The sequence below is a fragment of the Siniperca chuatsi genome, linkage group LG1, assembly GCF_020085105.1.
Source record: "Siniperca chuatsi isolate FFG_IHB_CAS linkage group LG1, ASM2008510v1, whole genome shotgun sequence".
Lineage (NCBI taxonomy): Eukaryota > Metazoa > Chordata > Actinopteri > Centrarchiformes > Sinipercidae > Siniperca > Siniperca chuatsi.
Window position 1 is genome coordinate 31,594,434 of NC_058042.1, and position 21,916 is coordinate 31,616,349.

The window sequence follows — 21,916 nt, forward strand, 5'->3', positions numbered from 1 at the left end:
ATTTAGCGGTGAAGTTGCAGATTGTAACCAACTGAATACTGCTTGCTTTCCAAGTGTGTAGGAGAAACTACAGTGGATGCGAAAAATGCAAAAAGCCTATCTAGAGCCAGTGTCTGGTTCGTCTGTTCTGGGCTACTGTAAAAAAAAAAAAGGTGGTCTCTATAGAAGGGGACCCGCTCCCTCTGTAGATAAAAACAGCTCATTCTAAGGTAACGAAAATGCGAACGATTCTTATTTCCAGGTGATTGTACACTAATGAAAACATACCTATGAATATTATATTCCATTTCTGCCAATAGATCCTCCGAAATGTTACAAACTGGACCTTTAAAGTAAGGTCTGTATGATAACCACTACGTTCATTGATGCCACATTTATCGTTTTGTGAAAATTAGACCTAAATATTTTTCTATGTGCAGCAGATGGTAAATGGACTGTACTTATATAGCGCTTTTCTAGTCTTTTTCCAACTACTCAAAGCGCTTCACTACATATCACATTCACCCCATTCACACACATTCATACACTGATGGCAGGTGCCATTAGTTCAAATAACGTAAATCATTCACACACACTAACACACCGAAGGCACAGCCCTCGGGAGTAATTCGGGGTTCAGTGTCTTGCCCAAAACTTCAACATGTGGGCTGGGGGAAGCTGGGTGGACGACCCGCTCTACCACTATGCCACAGTCACCCAGAGACACTTAGATTAACTACATCACATTTATATTGCATACAGACATACACATCAAAATACAATTAGTTACGTACATTACGTAGCTACTGAGATACCACATGGGGGCTGCAAGAAGTGATTGGTCAGCATGGGCTGCTTGTGTTTGTGTTTTCTGCTTGTGGAGAAGACAGCATGAGGCAAGTTGAAGAAAGACACGCAGTAGCCTTCTCCTTTCCAGTATGTGTATAGCCTACCGTCGCTCTGTATCACAAAGTAAATTAAAATACGTAAAATTTAACACAGTTACTATGTGGTACGATGGTGATATCAACAGGTGAAATCTGACGCTCAACTATAAATCAAAACCTACGCCGTAAGCATCTACCTAGTTTAGTATCCTTTGGGCTCGGTGCAGGCACCTCACCTCACCAATATTGCTGATGCTCGGTAGGTTGGTACCAATGATCTTCTGAGCAGTTTTAAGCACCTACTGCAGAGCTGTCTGGTCCTGGGCCGTGCACATCCCATGTCAGTTTGTGATGTTTCCAGTCAGGATGCTTTCTATTGCTCCTCTGTAAAAGTTAATAACTTGGCTCAGTAATTTTGCTTTCTTAAATTTTCATAAGAAATACAACCGTTTCTGAGCTTTCTTGAACAGGGTGGAGATGTGAGAGAACCATGTCAGGTTCTCTGTGATCCTGATTCCCAGGTACCTAAAACTATTCCTCAGTTCCACTGATGTAGACAAGGGGTATGTGCATTTGCCTCCTTTTTCCTAAAATCAATGATCAGCTCCTTGATTTTGATGACGTTGAGCAGTAGGTTGTTCTCCGTGCACCATTCTGCAAAATAGATTTCCTCCAAGTATGAAGTCTCATCGTTGTTTGAAATCCAGCCGATGATGGTGGTGTCATCTGCAAACTTCACAACCGAGTTGCCTCCATGTCAGGGGTTGCAGTCATGGTTGTACAGCGTGAACAGGAGGGGGCTGAGCACACAGCCCTAAGGGGCTGTTTGTGAGGAAGTCCAATATCCAGTTGCAGAATGTGGTACCCAAGCCCAGAGTGCTAAGTTTTCCAAACAGTTTCATGGGGAAGATTGTGTTGAATGCTGAGCTGAAATCGGAGTAGACTTTACAGCTGACTTGTTGGGGAGATCAAAACAAGCATAAAATGTGTTTAGCTCATCTGGTAACGTGGCCTCACACTCTCACGCTCCTGCTTTTGTAGCCTTTGATGTTTTTAATCGCCTGCCACATATCTTTGGTGTTGAGGTTTCTCTCCAGATGTCTCAGCTTTGCCATCTTGATGGCAGTTTTCAGTCTCACTCTAGCGGTGTTGTATGCTTCCTTGTCTCCTGGCCGAAAAGCATCTTTTTTGGCTCTGAGTAGAGCCTTCACCTCTCCATTCATCCAGGCTTTCTGATTGGGGAATTATTTTATTGTCTTTGTGATCACCTCATCATCAACACATTTGCTGATGTATGATGGTCAAACAAAGGAGTACCTTCAGCGAAAGACTCATCCCCCCAAAATGCACCACAGAGCGCCACAGGAAGTCATTCCTGCCTGTGGCCATCAAACTCTTTAACTCCTCCCTCTAAGTGTCAGTCAATATGACCTTTAGTCAATAAACTGGACATTGGATCATTAACATCACTGTAATACTTGAAATAATTGTGCATATATTCTCTGTTTAATACTCCGGTGCAATATACTCTGTTTTCAGTTTAATTTATTGATATTTATTCATACTTCTATTACTACTGTGCAATATCCACCATCTCATAATAATCTCAATAAGCTACATTTAACAGTACATGCACTACTACTTATTACTCATATTATTACATTGTATTATTATACCGTAAATACTTATCATCAACCGGTAAATCCACTTTTAAGCTACACTTATTTTATTTTATACTTATACCCACTTGGTACTTAATTTATTTTCTGACCTGTGTTATTCTGATCTGATTCTGATGTCACTGACGCTCTGATGTGATTCAACACTGCAACCGGTGTGATCGAAACAAGGAAACTAAAAAAAAGAAGGAAGGGTCATTACATCATTATAATGTTCTAAAGATCTGCTTGGTGCCACACTTTGGTGCCAGTTCTGTTGAAGCCTATGGAAGATGCATGGAGAAGCACACTAAAACTCAACATCTATCTATCATCTATGTGCATGACCTTCGATGAAGAAATTCCTCTACCAAATGAAAGAACACACTTCAGAGAAGACATTAGTGACTGATTTATCCAAATGTTCCCATTCGTTTATTTGCTGTTGGTCTCCAAACAGTATCCAAAAAATGATTATAGGCTCACCATGGCAAATTAAAGAAAAAAGTTGAAGTGTCCCTTGAAAATATTTTTAGGATTAATAAATATGGTTTACTAAATCTATAGTCTATTCTTCATTTCTTCTCTCTTCCTTTTATTTCACTCCAGAGGTGTCATAGTTTGAATTTTTGTCCTGTTTCCTGTTTTGTTTTGTAGTATTCTCTTCCCCTTGTGTGTCTTGTGGTTTTTCTTACTGTCATTATTGCTTTCCATCCAGTTTTGATTGTTGGCCCCTCCTTGATTGTTTGCACCTGTGTGTCGTGGTCTCACCTACCTTAGTGTATTTAGTCAGGGTCTTTTCCTTTGTTCATTGTCGGGTCGTTGTTCCTGTCATGTGCGTGTTTCATTGTACCATTGTACCTATATCAAATGGCCAGGCAGTTGTTTCTGGTGAGTTCTGTTGGAATTATTCTTTGTCTCCTTTGGACCGTGTCTGGATTCTGGACTTTGAACTTTGCCTGCTCCCTGTCGGATCTGTTTAGCCTTGTTGGACTTATTTCCTGGTTTCAACCACTGCCAGCCTGTAACCCGTTTTCCATTACCTGGACCTGTATCTGCCTACCTGCCTGTTACCTGTTTGTTGCCTGTCTGCCTGCCTGTCTGTCTGCCTCTACCTGCTTGTGAGCTACATCACCAATAAATACTGAAGTCATCCTGCTACCTTATCCACTTACCGCTTCCTGGTCTTCTGCATTTGGGTCCTTAAACTGTGCACCACATAACAGGAGGCTGCTTTACGATTATCGACAGGGATAATAATGGCTGTTATGGGAATATCACGTATTTAAATGAAAGCTGAGGGTTGAGAGGATTATGGTCAAGAATTAAAAATGCCCAAACCGACTATTGTGAGACAGAGCATGGGGACGGGATGTCAAAGTTAGATGCTTAGACCCCCATCCAACATCCTAAACCTCTGAAATGTTGCCAGTGAATATGAATCGCTAGAGCATATTAGTTGCTTATGAACATAATTCACAGGAGACATAGTTTGGGAGAAGATACAGTAAATTAACTCTTTAGTGTCTTGTCTGGATTAGTTTTATAGTGGAAGAGAAACAGCTATGAGATAAATTACAGTACCATTTTGAATTTAGTGTTGCAGTTTCATAGTAAAGTTGAGTCGATATCTCTCCAGAGACCAGAGGCAAGATTCATCTCTGATGTCATCAAAATGTACAGACTGGAGCTGCACCATAGACATTCAATGGGATACTGAATTAATGGGCTCATAAAATGTTTGTTTGAGCTGTTACACCCAAATGAGCTTTTAATTATAGTGGTGCTTTCTGAAGTGAGGCAGAAAATTTGCCCGTCTGCATAAAATCATCCTAGTTACTGCCAGTGCCGCAGTCAACATTTTCATCTCCTCCAGTTCATTCTCTATTGAGGTGTACACCTGATCAGTGATTAAAAGAGAGTAATTAACTTTTTTCGCTGTGGGAAATGGTAATAAACATTCAATAAGACTTGTTTTATCCTGCATACTCATGTTAATTTTCATTGTATCTTCCAATGCTGTAACTGTCCAATATAATTAGTTTTATTCCCCTTGTTCCTCTATTTTTATTTACATGCTGTTATTTTCTTTGATTCATCTGTAACTGCTTCTGTAATGACACATTTCCTCAGAGGGATTACTACACGTTTACCTAATCAAATCTGGTGTCATGCACATCGAATTGATCTTAATCTACATTTATTTTATGATTCTTTTGTTTTCCTTTACTTCCTCTTCTTTCTTTCCCTTCCCTGTTGTCCCTGACCAACCCCTCTTTGCAGATGTCCTCCTGGCCACATTATCCGTGTGAATGGGACCAGAAAGTCCTGTGTCTACACCCTCTGTGCTACGCGGCCTTGTCACCAGGGGACCTGCGTGGCCCAGTCACCCTCCAAATTCACCTGCCACTGCCCAGAGGGTTACAGAGGACGCCACTGCGAGACAACACTGGCCATCTACCGGGAGGACGTGGGCCTGAGCTTCAGCTCCCTCTTTGCCATGTGTATCTGCTTCATGGCCTTACTAGGTAGCTACTGCATCTACTGCATGTTACACATACAATACAGCACAGCAGGAGGGCTTCTGTTATGTTCGTATGTGTGTTGAATGTGTGATAGCATCTTGCCTTCCTCAAACTTTCATTGCTTTTATCACATTCTTTAAATGCAAAAAGCAAAACGATATAATACAGCCATGAATCAACATTTTCTGTATGTTGCCGCACTGTGCAATGTGTCCCCATTATTTTTTCAACGGGATTCCCGCCATGGTGACATTTAAAAACCACCTTATCCCCAAATGCTGGAATTTCCATTCAAGGAACTGATAACCACAAAAATGACAAATGTGCTACAGTACAACACAGACCTGAAATCTAGAGCTGAAAAAGTTGAAGCTCTCTCTCACACACGCACGCATGCACGCACACGCACACACATAGTATGATGATATGATAATAGTGTACCAGATGTTTTTAATGATGTAATAGATGTCTCTTTGATAATTAGTGCCTTACTTTACCCCTAGAGGTTTGTTGTACTGGGATGTGGGTATAGCAAGACCCTAAGGATGATGTTATCACACTCAGACTAACAGGGGCCTGGCAACACACACCACTTTGAATTGAATGTAATAATTACTGTATGGGGCTCATTTTAGCTAAGGGTCATCATCTTTATCTACATCTCTCACTAAAGCTACATAATTTATGTGCACATTTGTTCAATGTAAACAGTGAGCTAAGATGAAACATGGGGTTTAGTGGGTGCTTTCATGCGCTTGAGTAGTGTATCCTAAATGTCAGAATGATTCATAGTGTCCACAGCCTAGACTTAGAACATTATCTCACTGACATGCTGGATGGACAATCACAAGTGATCAATTTGCCCCTGACCCATGCCAAAAAAAAAAGGTAGGGAAAGACTTGATGCAAAGATACTGCTGCAGGGAGTGAAAGGGACATGGTGTTCTGAAAACATTGGTTAGTTAGTTACTGTAGTTTTAGGCCCACTTACCAACACGGTCAGTAGTTGCAGCAGCAGCAGTGGCTGTGACACACACCTCATGTATACAATTTAGGTACTTTAAAACCCTTTGTGCCCGATGTCAGCGAAATTTGCGTCAAAATTTGTACTTCTTCTCTGAGTCATAAATCTGAAAAAAGAATAGAAAAATAGAAAAAGATGCTCCTTAGAACTCCAGAACTTGCCTGGGAAACATGACGTATCTCTCTTGACTTACATTTGTATGTCCCTTTATAATGAACTGTTTTATATAGCTTAAAGCCAGTAATAAACTGACCATAGTTTTCACTACAGTCAGGCTTTCTTCACTGAAAGGTGAATCGGAAGAATCTGAGGTTAGGACTGGCCTGTGGGTGGATGGACTGCAATACAGTGGTATCTGGTTGTCTATTGTTAAAATCCACATTTTTCTGTTTGCCTGCCTGTCTGTTTTTGCTTTTTGAATATTCATCTGCCTTTAACTTTAGCTCTGTTTTCCTATTCCTAAAGGATCCTCTGCTGAGAAAGCGCCTCGGGCATAGTCGTACACAGAGAAGGAGTTGTCAGTACAATGACATGTTCCCCTTGTTTAATTGAGGACAATACAACAGAATAGTAAAGAGCAGTATGAGACAGAGCACAGTACAAGAGAAGAAAATAGATCAGAGAAGTACAGAATAAAACAGGACACAATAACAGAAGAAAAACAAAAGGGAGCTGAAAAGATTACAAAGCGGAGGCAGCGCGCAACAGCGAGAGAAGGGAAAGCAAGAGAGTGCTGAGACTGATGGTGTCAATGTCACACTGCTGCTGGCCATGTCTGCTTGTCTCATTGGTGATTCAGAGGGAACCTCCTTCCCACCCTGAGACCAGACAGACACAGTTCAAATGATCATTTTACCTTCTTTTCTTCTCACCTCCATTCCACACTATCTCCCTTCAAACTTGGCTTTGGGCTCATATTAAATGCGACATCCAACCTTGATCCTGCTGAGGCTCAGTTCTGTTTTAAGTGCTAATTACTTGATTTGTAGGCGTATAAGGTGCTGTTTACCCAAACCTGCAGAAATTGAGATCAATGCTCCAGGGGCTTTGGTAGTAATTTCAATCGGTAGAGCATTCCGCGCTCGATCGGTCAAGCGTTCCTCACTCTGAAATTTAAGTAGCAGCAAGAGAGACTTAATGCCTTCATCTAACATTGCTTGTACAGACTCCAATGTTTTAATAGCAAGAACAAAAGGAGGGCAAGAACAATCTTGATGCAGTGCTGAAGTGCAGCTCTTTTGCGAATGTTATGATCTGTGAAGATTAAAGACAAAATCCACTCTAAAACAGAACAGTCATGGTTTCCAGAGAATGAATCATGAAAAGTTTAGTGATGACTTTCCCCTAGCGCCACCATGAGTTTGATATTTGTGGTATTGAATGAGATGTATCAGCAACTTTTTGAATGTTCCCCATTTAAAGGTGCTATTGATAACATTGATAACATCCAGCCATTAGATGACGTACTCACCCTCCCCCCTTCCATTCCATTCCAGTGGTTGTCAGTTTGTTGTACAACCTGCATATTTCGTGGTAGAGTGTAGTGAGACTCAGATTCAATCATATCAAGTGATGAATCTTTCGTGATAGAGTACTGAATTCATTTAGCAACATATAGCTATACATTAGCTATAGATTTAGGTTACTTTGTGCAGTGGTGTTTCATGTAATGTTATCTATGGTAATCTTAGGATATGACCAGCTAGCTTTAGGTAACCCTTTTCCCCCCATCATTTAGTAATTATAGGGGCCCTGTATTGTAAAATGACATTTCAATAATCCTTACACTATAAGACATTAGGTAAATATTTACATTTTAATCCAATCAAAGAGTACAGTACAGTACATTGTAGGGATGCTATTAAAACCCACAGTGCTCGACATTAGACAGACAGCTACGGTAAAAGCTGACGTTAGCTAGCGTTAGAGTTAGCGTAGTGTTGACCTAACATTAGTCAAAGTGTTTTCTTGCTGAAAACAAATGTCATAGCAGATTATAAAAAAACATCTGAGCGCCACACACCAACAATGGCTACAGGGAGAAAGGACGAGTGTATGATGATGTCAGTATCTTCAGATTTTTATATTAACGTGAGTACCGTAGCTGTTGAGCTCGACACAGCTGGCTACATGGCTAGCTAGCCACAAGTACCTCAGCAAAGTGTCTCATAATAGGGCTAATGTTGGACTGCTATAAAAGATGACACCCTCAATAACAGTCACGTTTTGGGTCTAAACAATATAATTTACCTTCGACATTTCACATTGGTAATATATTGGGATCCCACGTCTACTCCGTTCTTAAAGAAGTGCGACCGCATTTTCATAAGCAGATCAGTCCGCCACTGGCTCAGACGGACCGGTGACTGGTCAATCATCTTGCCCTGGATAAACTTGTACTGGCCCCGGGCCATTGGTTATGTCGGACCCTGGCCCACTTCTAAATCCCTTCTGATAAGCATCTTCTTTACCCCGTTACATTGTTTGAGGGAACTATAACTGGACGCAACCGTCACTAATGCTAACGTTGCTCCTCAGGGATTGATGCTTTTATTTTTCTAATTTTGACAATCTAACCAGTGACAACACATTAGTTAAGGTTGTAAGGACTATGGCTGTCAGTGGTAAACATTTCCTGCTATACGTCAGCATGTTAACATTATCATTGTGACCTTGTAAGCATGCTGATGTTTGCATTTAGCTCAAAGCAAAGCCAAAGTACAGCCTCACAGAGCTACTAGCATGGTGGCTATAGACTCTTTGCCTTGTTAATCAATATAAAGGAGGACAAAGATTTTATACCATATTTCAAATATAAACCTAGAAATAACATCCAAAATAAATCAACATGAGGGAACATTCAGGACTTTTCCTGTTTTCAGTATTTTTTTTAGCATTTTATTTGTGAAACCTTTAATTCAGTTCAATTCAATTTTGTTTATATAGTGCCAATTCATAACAGAAGTTATCTCATTGCACCTTTCCTATAGAGCAGGTCTAGACTGTACTCTTTATAATATCATTTAGAGAGACCCAACAAATCCCACCATGATCAAGCACTTGGCGACAGTGGCAAGGAAAAAGTTCCTTAATAGCAGATCATATTAGATGCAGTGACTTTATAATTTCTTATTAATGTAGTTGAGTTGATGCCCCTGGTTTAAACAGTTTCATCCAAAGAGAAGTCTTGGAGTTGCTCTGTTACTATTCTATTGATGAGACTGGGAGACTGGCAGAGCTGACCCAGTGCCAGTCCCCAGGGTGCTCCTCTGGGGTTGTGAGTTCAGAACAAAGTTTCTAGCTGAGAAATGTCAGCACGGCCACACGCCAAGTCAAAGTCTAATCAGCTGTCTCTTGACAATATTAATGATTAATAACCTAGCCGTCTGAATTTATCATGTAGCTTGAATATTGATTTGGCACTCAACGATAGGAATTAATTTATTCTGTTTGCTTATTTTGGCTTACATGTGTGTGTGTAAATATCACCCTCTCTTCACATGCACCTCCTCGCCCTCTTCTTGTGTTTCTATTGCCATTCCTCTCTCACAACATTGTTGCTCCATATTCTTACCTCAATTTATTACTGTTGGTTTGACAGTGACATACTCGCCTGTATTTCTGGAACAGTCAGTTTATTTTTCATGTATTCCTTCTTAATCCAGACCTTCTTTTTTCCTTTGCAGAATACACAATACAGGTTTGATGCATCTATTTTATAGCAACATAGAAAACTGCTGTGAGTAAATGATAGTAATGCAAACACCTTCTGTTTTCCAATTCAGTAAGCGATTAACTGTTTATTTTAACTGATCTGTGAGGATAATTTAGCCAAAATTAAAGTAAAAGATAAAGAAATTCTTTAACACAACCACTATATTATAATCAGACCGCAATCAAATTTTTAGAAGAAAAAATACATTTTATCTCAAAATGATAAATGGAGATCATGAAATAGCATTCTGAAAATTGGAAATGAAATTGAAAACCTAGAACAGAAAGTTTAAATTGAAACTGTTTCAGAATTTTGTTCCATTCTCACATTACAGTTTTTACTGTTCATTTACTGTTTTCTACGGAGCCCTCTAAAGGTCACGGTGCATTTTCTTGCAATATGTTGCAATATGTTTTGCGTTACCTTGCAGTATTTTAGCTGTAATTATATGCATTCCTCCCTTGCAGTTTGTCAAACAGATTTGACAACAGAAAACCATAAAAATGTGTGTAAGTTTTGATTTTTCAACTAACTTTTACAAGGAAGTCAACACTTACTGTATGTCAGTATGGCAACATACTGTATGTCCGTACCTGCAGCTGCTGCACAGATCTGTCAATTTTAATTCTGAAAAAAATTTGCATCACAATTTTGATGCAGGGAGGTGAGGCTGCATAGAAGTTGAGCTGATGTCTTTAGGGGAAGATAGTCCAAAAATTATGTTCTGTTTATACTTGATTGGATGTCTACATACACAGATGACTTCAAACATGTTTGGCAGTGCAAACAATCATAGTGGTCATACATTTTAGGCTGCATGTGGACGGTCCTTGCAGATCCCTGCAGACCTGGTCAGATGACACAATTTACGGCATGTGGACCCTCATCATGGCCACACTGATGTGGAAAGTATAATTCAGGCTTTTGTTTTGAAAGGACCATACTGGTAGTTTTGCATGCTTCAACCTATCACATGCAGATTTATATATACTTTACATTTTAGCCAGCCATTTTCTGGTTTCATTCATTTCAGTATGACAAGATACTCAATTTAAAACTTGTTTGAGATGCATAATCCCTCACAGTGAATGTTTATTTATGTATATATTCATCTGGTTCCTTTTTGTCACATAGTAATGTAGTTGCAAGTAGGAACTGTTTGAACATGGAAACAGAAAATGAAAAGCATAGTGAGAATTATAATGTGAATTGTGTAATTTCTTCCATTAAACAGTCAATGATCATCTCTGAAGTCTTGGATGTTGGAGTTTTATGTAAGCACTGGAACATGCCATCATGGTACATTCTGGAAAATCACCATAGCAATGTCAGCCCAAATAGATAGCGGAAAATCCCAAAGACAGGTAGCAGACATGCTCTCCATTCAGTCATTGAGAAAGGACGTGAGTGTAGATGACTAGAGGTAAAGTAAACTAGTAATTCAGTTACTTTGGGATTTGTTGGGTCTCTGTAATTAATATTATAAAGAGTACGGTTTAGACCTGCTCTATAGGAAAAGTGCAATGAGATAACTTCTGTTATGAATTGGCGCTATATAAATAAAATTTAATTGAGTTACTGATATTAATACATTAGAAAATATATCTGAAAACCTTAGGAGTCATTTGTAAAATGGTCAGCTGTAAAAGTACAAAAAACATACAAAATCTTCACTGGTGGTTCTGTGCGACCTTAAGCAGTCATACAGGTTTAGAGCACAGAGATTAAAGAAGGATATCAGATTAGGGACACAGATGTTGGTCAATGAGTCACATACTGAATATATCCCTACAATCTTCTCTCCCAGATGAGCTATGCAGTCATTTCAGTGATTGCTGCATTGATTCTATAACACCAAAGTCCTTCAAGGTGAAGATGTTTCCAAGGTTATCTTTGTGAATTGTTGAGAGTTTGGAGGAAGACTGAGCAAACAGGATGGCACATGAGAGATTCAAACTGAGTTTTATTTGCATAAAATAGACCTTTCTCTGGCAGCTCTGGCCAATAGAGAGACGCAGAAATCAAAATAGTCAGTTGACTTTGAGACACTTGAGAAACATCATCACGATTTCTTTCTTTCTACCTGGGACTTGGGTTGGTTCTGATAGCTGGTTCCATTTTGGGGTTGGATTTGCTAATCTTAGAAACTAACAAATCTCTTATTGAATCTTTTATCTCTCCTCATTTTTTTTGTTTTGTTTCAAAAGAGCTAACGTTAGCTAGCGTTAGTGTTAGCGTAGTGTTGACCTAACATTAGTCAAAGTGTTTTCTTGCTGAAAATAAATCTCATAGCGGATTATAAAAAAACATCTGAGCACCACACACCAACAATGGCTACAGGGAGAAAGGACGAGTGTATGATGATGTCAGTATCTTCAGATTTTTCTATTAACGTGAGTACCGTAGCTGTTGAGCTCAACACAGCTGGCTACATGGCTAGCTAGCCACAAGTACCTCAGCAAAGTGTCTCATAATAGGGCTAATGTTGGACTGCTACAGTGGTGTGCAAAAGTGTTTGCCCCCTTCCTGATTTCTTATTTTTTTGCATGTTTGTCACACTTATGTTTCAGATCATCAAACAAATTTAAATATTAGTCAAAGATAACACAAGTAAACACAAAATGCAGTTTTTAAATGAAGGTTGTTATTATTAAGGGGGGAAAAAAATCCAAACCTACATGGCCCTGTGTGAAAAAGTGATTGCCCCCCCGTTAAAACATAACTGTGGTTTATCACACCTGAGTTCAATTTCTCTAGCCACACCCAGGCCTGATTACTGCCACACCTGTTCTCAATCAAGAAATCACTTAAATAGGACCTGCCTTACAAAGTGAAGTAGACCAAAAGATCTTCAAAATCTAGACATCATGCCGAGATCCAAAGAAATTCAGGAACAAATGAGAAAGAAAGTAATTGAGATCTATCAGTCTGGAAAAGGTTATAAAGCCATTTCTAAAGCTTTGGGACTCCAGCGAACCACAGTGAGAGCCATTATCCACAAATGGAGAAAACATGGAACAGTGGTGAACCTTCTCAGGAGTGGCCGGCTGACCAAAATTACCCCAAGAGCGCAGTGACGACTCATCCAAGAGGTCACAAAAGACCCCACAACAATATCCAAAGAACTGCAGGCCTCACTTGCCTCAGTTAAGGTCGGTGTTCATGACTCCACCATAAGAAAGAGACTGGGTAAAAATGGCCTGCATGGCAGAGTTCCAAAACGAAAACCACTGCTGAGCAAAAAGAACATTAAGGCTTGTCTCAATTTTGCCAGAAAACATCTTGATGATCCCCAAGACTTTTGGGAAAATACTCTGTGGACTGACGAGACAAAAGTTGAACTTTTTGGAAGGTGTCCCATTACATCTGGCATAAAAGTAACAAAAAGAACATCATACTAACAGTAAAATATGGTGGTGGTAGTGTGATGGTCTGGGGCTGTTTTGCTGCTTCAGGACCTTGCTGTGATAAATGGAACCATGAATTCTGCTGTCTACCAAAAACTCCTGAAGGAGAATGTCCGGCCATCTGTTTGTGACCTCAAGCTGAAGCAAACTTGGGTTCTGCAGCAGGACAATGATCAAAAACACACCAGCAAGTCCACCTCTGAATGGCTGAAGAAGAAGAAAATTAAGACTTTGGAGTGGCCTAGTCAAAGTCCTGACCTGAATCCTATTGAGACACCGTGGCATGACCTTAAAAAGGCAGTTCATGCTCGAAAACCCTCCAATGTGGCCTAATTACAACAATTCTGCAAAGATGAGTGGGCCAAAATTCCTCCACAGCGCTGTAAAAGACTCATTGCAAGTTATCGTAAATGCTTGATTGCAGTTGTTGCTGCTAAGGGTGGCCCAACCAGTTATTAGGTTTAGGGGGCAATCACTATTTCACACAGGGCCATGTAGGTTTGGATTTTGTTATCCCTTAATAATAACAACCTTCATTTAAAAACTGCATTTTGTGTTTGCTTGTGTTATCTTTGACTAATTAAATTTGTTTGATGATCTGAAACATTTAAGTATGACAAACATGCAAAAAAAAATAAGAAATCAGGAAGGGGGCAAACACTTTTGCACACCAATGTATATGAGATGACAACTAGACAATTCTGTACTCTTTATAATATCATTTAAACAGACCCAACAAATCCCACCATGATCAAGCACTTGGCGACAGTGGCAAGGAAAAACTTCCTTTTAAGAGGCACAAACCTCGAGCAGAACCAGACTCAATGGTGGTTGTTAAAATATAAATAGAAGTTTTGTTTTAGTTATTTTGAGTTTAGTTATGGTTAGGGTTGGACTGGATTCAAAAGCAGTTTTATATGGATTTATGTTTGATAAAATGCTTTTGAACTCCAACCCTACCCATGCCACATCTTTAGTCCACAAATTAAGGTGTTGAGTATCGTAAATGTCTTTGTGAGTCTCTCACAAAGATGATATTGGGCAAACCCATGTGAGAGGAATTTATTGGAATCATAATTCTCACAAGGTTGTAATGGTCAAAAAAGCTTTATAGATCAATGCCAGTTTGTCGTATATATAGCAGAGCAGCATAACAAGCAAAAAAGGTTGGTGTGCACAGTTCAAGAACATGATGGTAGTTGATGTAGTCTGATAAATGCAAGCGGATAGTTTTACAATGGTTATTGAGGTTGCTCCCATTTTAATTCACAATCTTTTTTTCATGAGAGATCTGCTTAAAACAGCAGCATCAAGACAAACACGCAGAAAATTCAGAAAATCAGTTAAAACCAAAAGCAAAACACAGTCAATTTCACTTCAAATGACTAGAGTCAATCTTTGCTGTGTAAGTGCTCCAAATGGCAGAGGTCTGACAGCACAGCAGCAAGCTCAGGGGCCAAACCCATTTTAATCTTGACTAAGAACAGCATAGACAGCCCCTTATTGAGTCTTCCATCAGATCCTTCTTCATATTCTGCATAATACCCAAATCTCTCCAGCTGAGAGTACATTAATACCTACTTAAGTCATGTGGAGCTGGATGTACTGCTGAGGAAGACATGAGTACATTATGATCCACCCAAGCAATGTAAGTCAAAGATAATTAGTCTGATTGGGAAGTCTACTGTACTTTTTCTGCTGAAGGAAGTTGAGGTAGTTCATGTATGCATTCATTATAGTCTGTAAGGAGTTTAGGAAAATGCAAGTTCTGAACCTTTGCCTTTCGCCTCCTCACAGAAATACATTCAGTATAATTCAACTTCATGTAAACAAATGTTGAAGATGGCAGGCATTTAAAAACACAAGAAAATGAAAGGTGAGACTGATTCTGACTTTCTGAATGATTCAGCATCAGACATGGATGTAAATTTTTTACCACATTTACTTTCTAAAAAATATATAATTATCTTCAAATAGCTTTGATTTGTTTGATTTACTATCTAGAACATAGTATATTGTAGGTGATGTATTTTATTAAGAGGCAATAACACTAAAGTTCAATTTTCAAATATGTAATTGTATAACCGTATGACTGCTCAGCCAAAAATCCTGCTCAGTCAAAATCCATGGTGGATACAGATCTCCATGACATTCGTCAGTCTACTGACATGTAGGTTAGGTGGAATCTAGACTCTAAATTGCCTTTATGTGTGAATGTGTAACATCAGCATTCTATCAAAGTCAGAGCACATGGCCACATTGACTAACAGCCAGACTGCAGCCTGCTACACAACACAAGAGACACAGACTTTGGACAACAACCCACATTAGCTTTCCTGGTAAAGTCTCCTTCTTACCTAATGTACAAACATGAACACACATCTTGCACCTTAGCTTGTTGAACGAGCCACCAAACATTCACCAAGGGAAAGTGCACTGCTAACAGTCAGTTTGCAGGCTAGTTAGCTAATTATCTACAGAACATTAAACACCATATAATCTTAACTGCAAATGTCACTTTGGCCATTTTATATATTGGCATAGTTCTTACTCTTCAATACCACTGCTAACATTACATTGTCTGCCCATGGCTTGTAAGCTACAGTGTAAGTTTGTTAACTTTGTCTCTCTTTCCTCTGCTGGAGCTCAGCCTGCCAGCTTCTGTCAATCAAACACAGACACTGACATGCCCCTCCAGCTGACTGAGATGAAATGGAGCATTTCTGATATTCTGACAAGACCTTTTTCATCCTTTTAATAATAAAAAACTATTTACGATCCATTTCAAAAACACTGACATTTGTTTTTGGCTGAAAAAAGGGAGGATTAAATGGGACTTCAGTTGGACTTTAACCCATTAGCTTAAAAGAAAATTAGAAAGTTGAGAAGAGCCACATCACAGCAAGTTGCATCAGCTGGCTTGGCCAAAGAAAGACTTGAAAATTCACATAGGCCCAAAAGCACAGAAGCCTGAAGCACTTTTTCAGTGCACACTCTAGGTGAGCAACTTTAATTAGATTAATCGGGCATCATCTTGGAACTACATCCAGTTCTCTTACATCCATTGTTTTATCCTGCCTCTTTCCCAATGAATGGTGGGATCGGCGCAGGACCACCGCAAGATAAGTTGGTAGACAATGGATGAATTGACTTTTTACCTCATTTGTCTTTCTGAGTTAATCAAAGGCAGTAAACTGGCCAACTTCAGTGGCATAGTTTAATCTTTTGATTACACGAACATTGGCTACTGTCACATGTGATGTTGCATCATTGCACAAATACTTTAGGGACCAACAATGATGGAAATAAGCTCACTGATTTGTCTTGATTGTGAAGGCGAAAAAGGTCATTCAAAATACATTTAGAGTCTAAATCAACATTTCCGAGAGTGTTCCAGTGCTGCTTTTGTCTGACTGCTTATTATTGGGACTACAGCAGCACCTCATACTGGTTCAGCAGGTGTTGTGAGTGTCTGTGAGAGCTTATGCTCTGGAGAACTCCTCCTCCATCCATACTGAGAACTTCAAAAGTTATGTTCAGGTCAGTGTGTGTCCATCTGACATCGGAGAATATTCCATGTCCAGAAAAATGTGAGAGAAGATTTTTTTATTTCTGTCTTTTTATCTTTCCCAACACATACCTGTGATGCAGAATTGATTTAAAGCACCATGTTGAATGTTTTGAATGAGTAGAAAACGTGATTGCTGATGATATTTTGGATGATTTCAGGCCTTGGATGTTTGGTATCCAGCTTTTCGATGGGGCTTCTTACACTCGTTTGTGTTTTTTTTCATTATTATGCTTTGTTATGGATGAAAACCTCTGCTCAGTACTCAACTGCCCAATGTAAGTTTTATACAGAACAACACTTCTAACATTGAAATCTTCCTTTAACCTGATCCTGTTGAAAAATAACTTATTTAAAAGCCCCATGAATGGATACTTTTTTTGCCACTTGAGGGCAGCTTAACAAGCTGTAAACACAGCATTGACATATTAACACCATATGAAGTTGATATTGCGGACATGTTAGCAAACTTTTTTCTGAAAACAGCTGCTTGCTACTGCTGGGAACGAAGCTGATGAGAACGGTGAGAGTGAACCAAACAGTAAAGTTGGGGGCCACAAAACCAAAACAATGAGCTGGAAGACACTAAAACACTCCAAACTGCAGCATCTGTGATAATTCTCTCTCATTCATTGTTCATATACAGATGTTGATAACAATAGAGTACAACTTACAGTACATTCTTCAAAACTTAACTGTCCTTTGGCAGTTCATCTCTGCAGTTACTGTTTGTGGACTGGATACTCGTTGCATTTATATTTTAATGTTAATGTGGCCAAATGCATCTCTAAACACCCCAATAGCTGCTTTGCATAATCTGAAATTCCACCTAGTTCACCTATGAGGTAAATGTAGACGTGGACTTGACAATAACAAAGTTCAGTGATCCAAGACGCATGCTGATGTGAGGTGTATATAGGGAAAACAGACACACAGAAGTAAAAGTACTGCGTGAAGTAAAAAAATAAAAAATATATATATATATTTTAAAACCTCACCTGTGAATTTCAAAACATCACTATAATGTCCCTGCTTGTTTGGATGCTATTGTTCAAAATGTCCCTGGGTGTGTTGTGCATGTCGAGGTGAAGTTCTATTCATAGCCGCATCTTTGTAAGAGCATAGCTGAGATACAGCTAGATTGAAGTGTGACACTATTGACACTCTCTTTACAAGAGGAGGAGCAGTGTGTATATATAGAAAGAGACACTAAGTCACAGTTAACTTGAGAAAACAAACAACAGAGTCAAAGGCAGAGAACAGAAGTGGACCAAGCTGATATATTGGACAAATATTGGCCTTGGAATAAATATATGGAGAGTTTTACTGCACTATGAGCTAAATGAATGACATGAGTAAAATAAAACTTTGAGGACACATTTACTTGCAGATTTTTTTGGCGTGAAAATAGTCAGTGTGGAAAGACTTCTGTTACTGCAATTGAGGGATAGTTTGTGTTTCTAAACAGTGTGCGAGCTGGAAAGAAACTCAACACCTGCAAGTAATTATAGTTATTATTCAACCCTATCATTTTCCTGTAGACAGTCATTTGAAGCTAGGAACCAGTAAAAACCTCATTGCACCTATAAAGAGTTTAGAGAAGGTTATTAGCTGCAACATACTGGCCTTAAAAAACCTGCATTGGTCAAACGATGGCACAAAAAAAGAGCAGTGAGGAGAAGAGGAGTGATAAATCGAGCGTGTAGAGACAGATGGCTGCAGTAAACAGAATTATAGTTTGATGAGGCTAAAATCCATACTATATTATCGACTTGTGTTGATGTACTCATAGACACTGATCTCATTGCAGGGCTGCTCGGATATTGATTGTCTGACTGGAAATCCCATTACATACACACTCATTCAGCGCCATTTGAACTGCTCATGGTACAATGGATTTCCCTACTCATCAGATAGCAGCCTTACATGTGCATCCATTTTTAAAAAAGAGGGCAGTGCGGAAGTTTTGAGAGGGCTCTGCGGGACGTTCAATTGACATCTGTCTTTAATTTTTAAGACATTTTCCCTTTAGTGGTTAACAATGTTTGCAAACGTCATCCAGAATTGGGAAATCAGTAGCAATTATAGCAATAACATTTGGAAGGGAATTGGTATTGGTAAGATTTTGAGTAATAGCTAGTGTGGTGCAGCTAGCCCAAGGCTTGTGCTGGAGATCCTGGAGTAGCTTAGGGGTTTGTTGTTAAAGGCCAAGAAAAAGAAAATAGTTAAAGGTGGTTAGACAGAGGGAGGGTAAGTAGAAGCCAGGGGTCCAAGTTAAGCAGAGGGAGTGAGAAAGTTAAACAAAAAAAGGAGTGATGGTCAAAGAGACCACGGGACCTTGGAGGCAGTGTAAACAAATAAACACATAATCTCTCTTTTCAGGCTTACTCTTCACTCACACACACACGTATACACTGTCAGAAATACAGATCAAATTCTCCATTTCTCTGTTTGCCCTCTAGAGAGGGCCTTTGAACAGTGCAGATTCATCTTGTATGCCCTGACCTCCAGCTTCCTTGCTCACTTCCCCATGGAGTTTACACTACCCACTTCTTCACTCACACACACACACACACACACACACACACAGCAGAAAGCAAGTGTAAACACATAGACATAAACTCCACCACCATAGACCAAGCAGTAACAGACCTCTTATAATTGCAGTTTCTTTGCTTCAGTCTATCTATAGGCTGTATTTCCCCCTTATATACTGTAGGCCTAAGCCCTAATGCACAGGGGATATTGATCCATGCAGTATACAGGGCTTAGCAAGGAAAAGTTCAGTGCCTAAAATGTGTTCAGGGGTTAGGAGAAAGAAATGAGAATTAATTTATTTTCAACTATTAATTAATTGAAAATGAACATGTTTATTAACACAACTGATACAAATGACAAACATTTACAAATTGGTAAAGTGCACTGTCTACTTCCTGATTTGTTTGGGATTGTAAATGTAATCCTTGAGCCGATCTCAGCCACTCCGTTTCACCGGGACTCTGGGGGCTCCTGGGGAGGTGGAGGGGTCCCTGGGGATGAATGTTGAATTAAACACGTCGTTTTTCCCGGCGCTGATGATGGAAGTAGCTAACGAGTGAGCCATCTTGCTTCCTTCTCATCTCTGTTGAGAGTTGCAAACGCGCCAATCAGGCAGGTTGTAGCGACAGTGGTATAAGATGCTAAAAATATAACCTAGCGAGCTGTAGGCTACAATCCAGATAGAATCGCATGAAAGGTCCAAATGGAAAGGCGGAAAAATGCATCATCTACTCACCCTTTCCTCAGTCGGAAAGAGTAGTCTAGTAATTGTATCCAAGTCCAAGCACAACTTTCATTGCCATAAAGAATATCCAATATGCCTATTTTTCAAACTTTAAACGCTTGTTCCTCCGTTGGTATCTAAACAGCATATGCGGCATAATAGGCCTACTGTTGTCAAACGATTGCCAAATTAGTCCAAAAGAACTAAAAAAAGTAAAACATAGGGGTGACTCTAATAAAAGGCTGACGATGGTAGCAGCTAGGTTGCTAGCTAGTAGCTAGCTAATGCACTTTGTAACTTCAAATCATTAACTTCTCCAAATACACAAGTTTGGCTTACTTAGGTCTTGTTAAAAACGTTGAAATTAACTTGGTGAGTACAGTTTTACATTTAGGAATGATGGCCAAAACTATAAATATCAGACCCAAGTTGCAATAAACCAGAATTACCTTTTAACTAGCATTCTTGGAAACAGTCACAGCAAATTAAATTTACAAATTAGCAAGCTCACTACATATAGCTAAGTATCCTTTAGAGTTAGCTTATGGCTTTTTGTTGAAGACAAACAGTTTTTTCACCAAAATGCATTGTGTGTGACTATTTTGAAACCTGCTTTATTTACATTAATGTTTGCTCGCTGCCTTATGCTGGGGAATTGCTACATTTTTGCTGTGTTATCACCACCAACTATCTATCAGTTAAACAGCGTGAAACTGCCAACAGAAATGTGTTTTGCACATGCTAATAAAACAAAACAGGAACTCGCTCATCAAAACATTGCAACACGGCGCTGCAGGTGAAAAACTCTAAAGGGTACCTATAATCTCAAGTTGTGACTTAACTGTATGTCTTTAAAAACACTAGTTATTATTCCTGTCCTGACTTTTGGTATTGCATATTTTACTGTTGATGGGAAGATGAAAGTGGTAAGACTGTTTTATTTTTATATTTTTCATTTTTCAGTGAATTCAATTATAGCAAATTCCCATCATTATCTGATTCTGTCAGCAGACACTTGCTTGATACTCTTATTTTTAGTATTTAATATGACCCAGCCTTAAAGCCTCATAAAGCCTCATATTATCATTGGCTTTGGAAACTTCCAGGCTGCTGGGTCAGCTGCTCAACACTGTTTTTTGTTTTTTCTGTCTTTGGGAAACTCAGGGCACCCCACTGTAAATGAGGACCATTGCAGTCGGGGCAGGGGATTGAACCTGTGACCTTGTTTTTGCCTGTCTAACATCGAGGCCACTCTCTGCAGCAGCCAGCCACATGTGTCTCCTGCCAAAACAAAAGTCTGTCTTCCAGTTTCTTTATCTTTTTTTCCCTTCTTGTTCACTGCCAATAAAAGCCACAATGCCACTCTAAAAATGAAACAGTGAATCTCTTGAAACAATTTTATCTTGTAAATCTGCCAACACTGGAGTTCGGGTGAGGGGGACAAGTTGACAGTAAATGAATATTGATTTTTTCCTCCTGTACTGTGCAGCTGGTTTCTGGCTGAGTGGATTTACTCTTACAGAGTTGTCAGAGGGTTGGCTGTTTAATGGGGTGTTATCAATTCACAAGGAGTTTGAGTGCCGTCTGTTGGTATGTTTACATGATGGATTGGATGTTGAGTTTTAGTTGTGATATAGGAGAACGACGTGTGGCTTAAAAAGCAAAAGCAGAGGTTGATGGAGGAGGAGAGACAGGAGCAGCACGTGTTTGAAAGATGTGTTTGAATTGTTTAAGATCACAGATTTTTCACGGCGATGTCCTGCCTCAGATTAAGAGGATTTGAACAGCCAGGGTATTTATAGTGCTGCCAGTTGAAATCGTTTGCAGTATGTGATTGCTGCTGTTCTCAAATGTGATTTAACGCAGCTCTCCCATGTAGTGCAAGAACAGA

The 21,916-nt window shown here is 39.4% G+C and overlaps 1 protein-coding gene across 4 annotated transcripts in view; it reads left to right on the forward strand.

Moving 5' to 3' along the window:
- Nucleotides 1-21,916, forward strand: part of si:ch211-186j3.6 (neural-cadherin) — a 310,397-nt gene that overhangs the window by 281,066 nt on the left and 7,415 nt on the right. For all 4 annotated transcript variants that reach the window (XM_044167606.1, XM_044167542.1, XM_044167692.1 and 1 more), the window contains one exon: nt 4,808-5,052. In XM_044167606.1, coding sequence (XP_044023541.1) covers nt 4,808-5,052 — 245 coding nt within the window. The remainder of the gene's footprint in view (nt 1-4,807; nt 5,053-21,916) is intronic.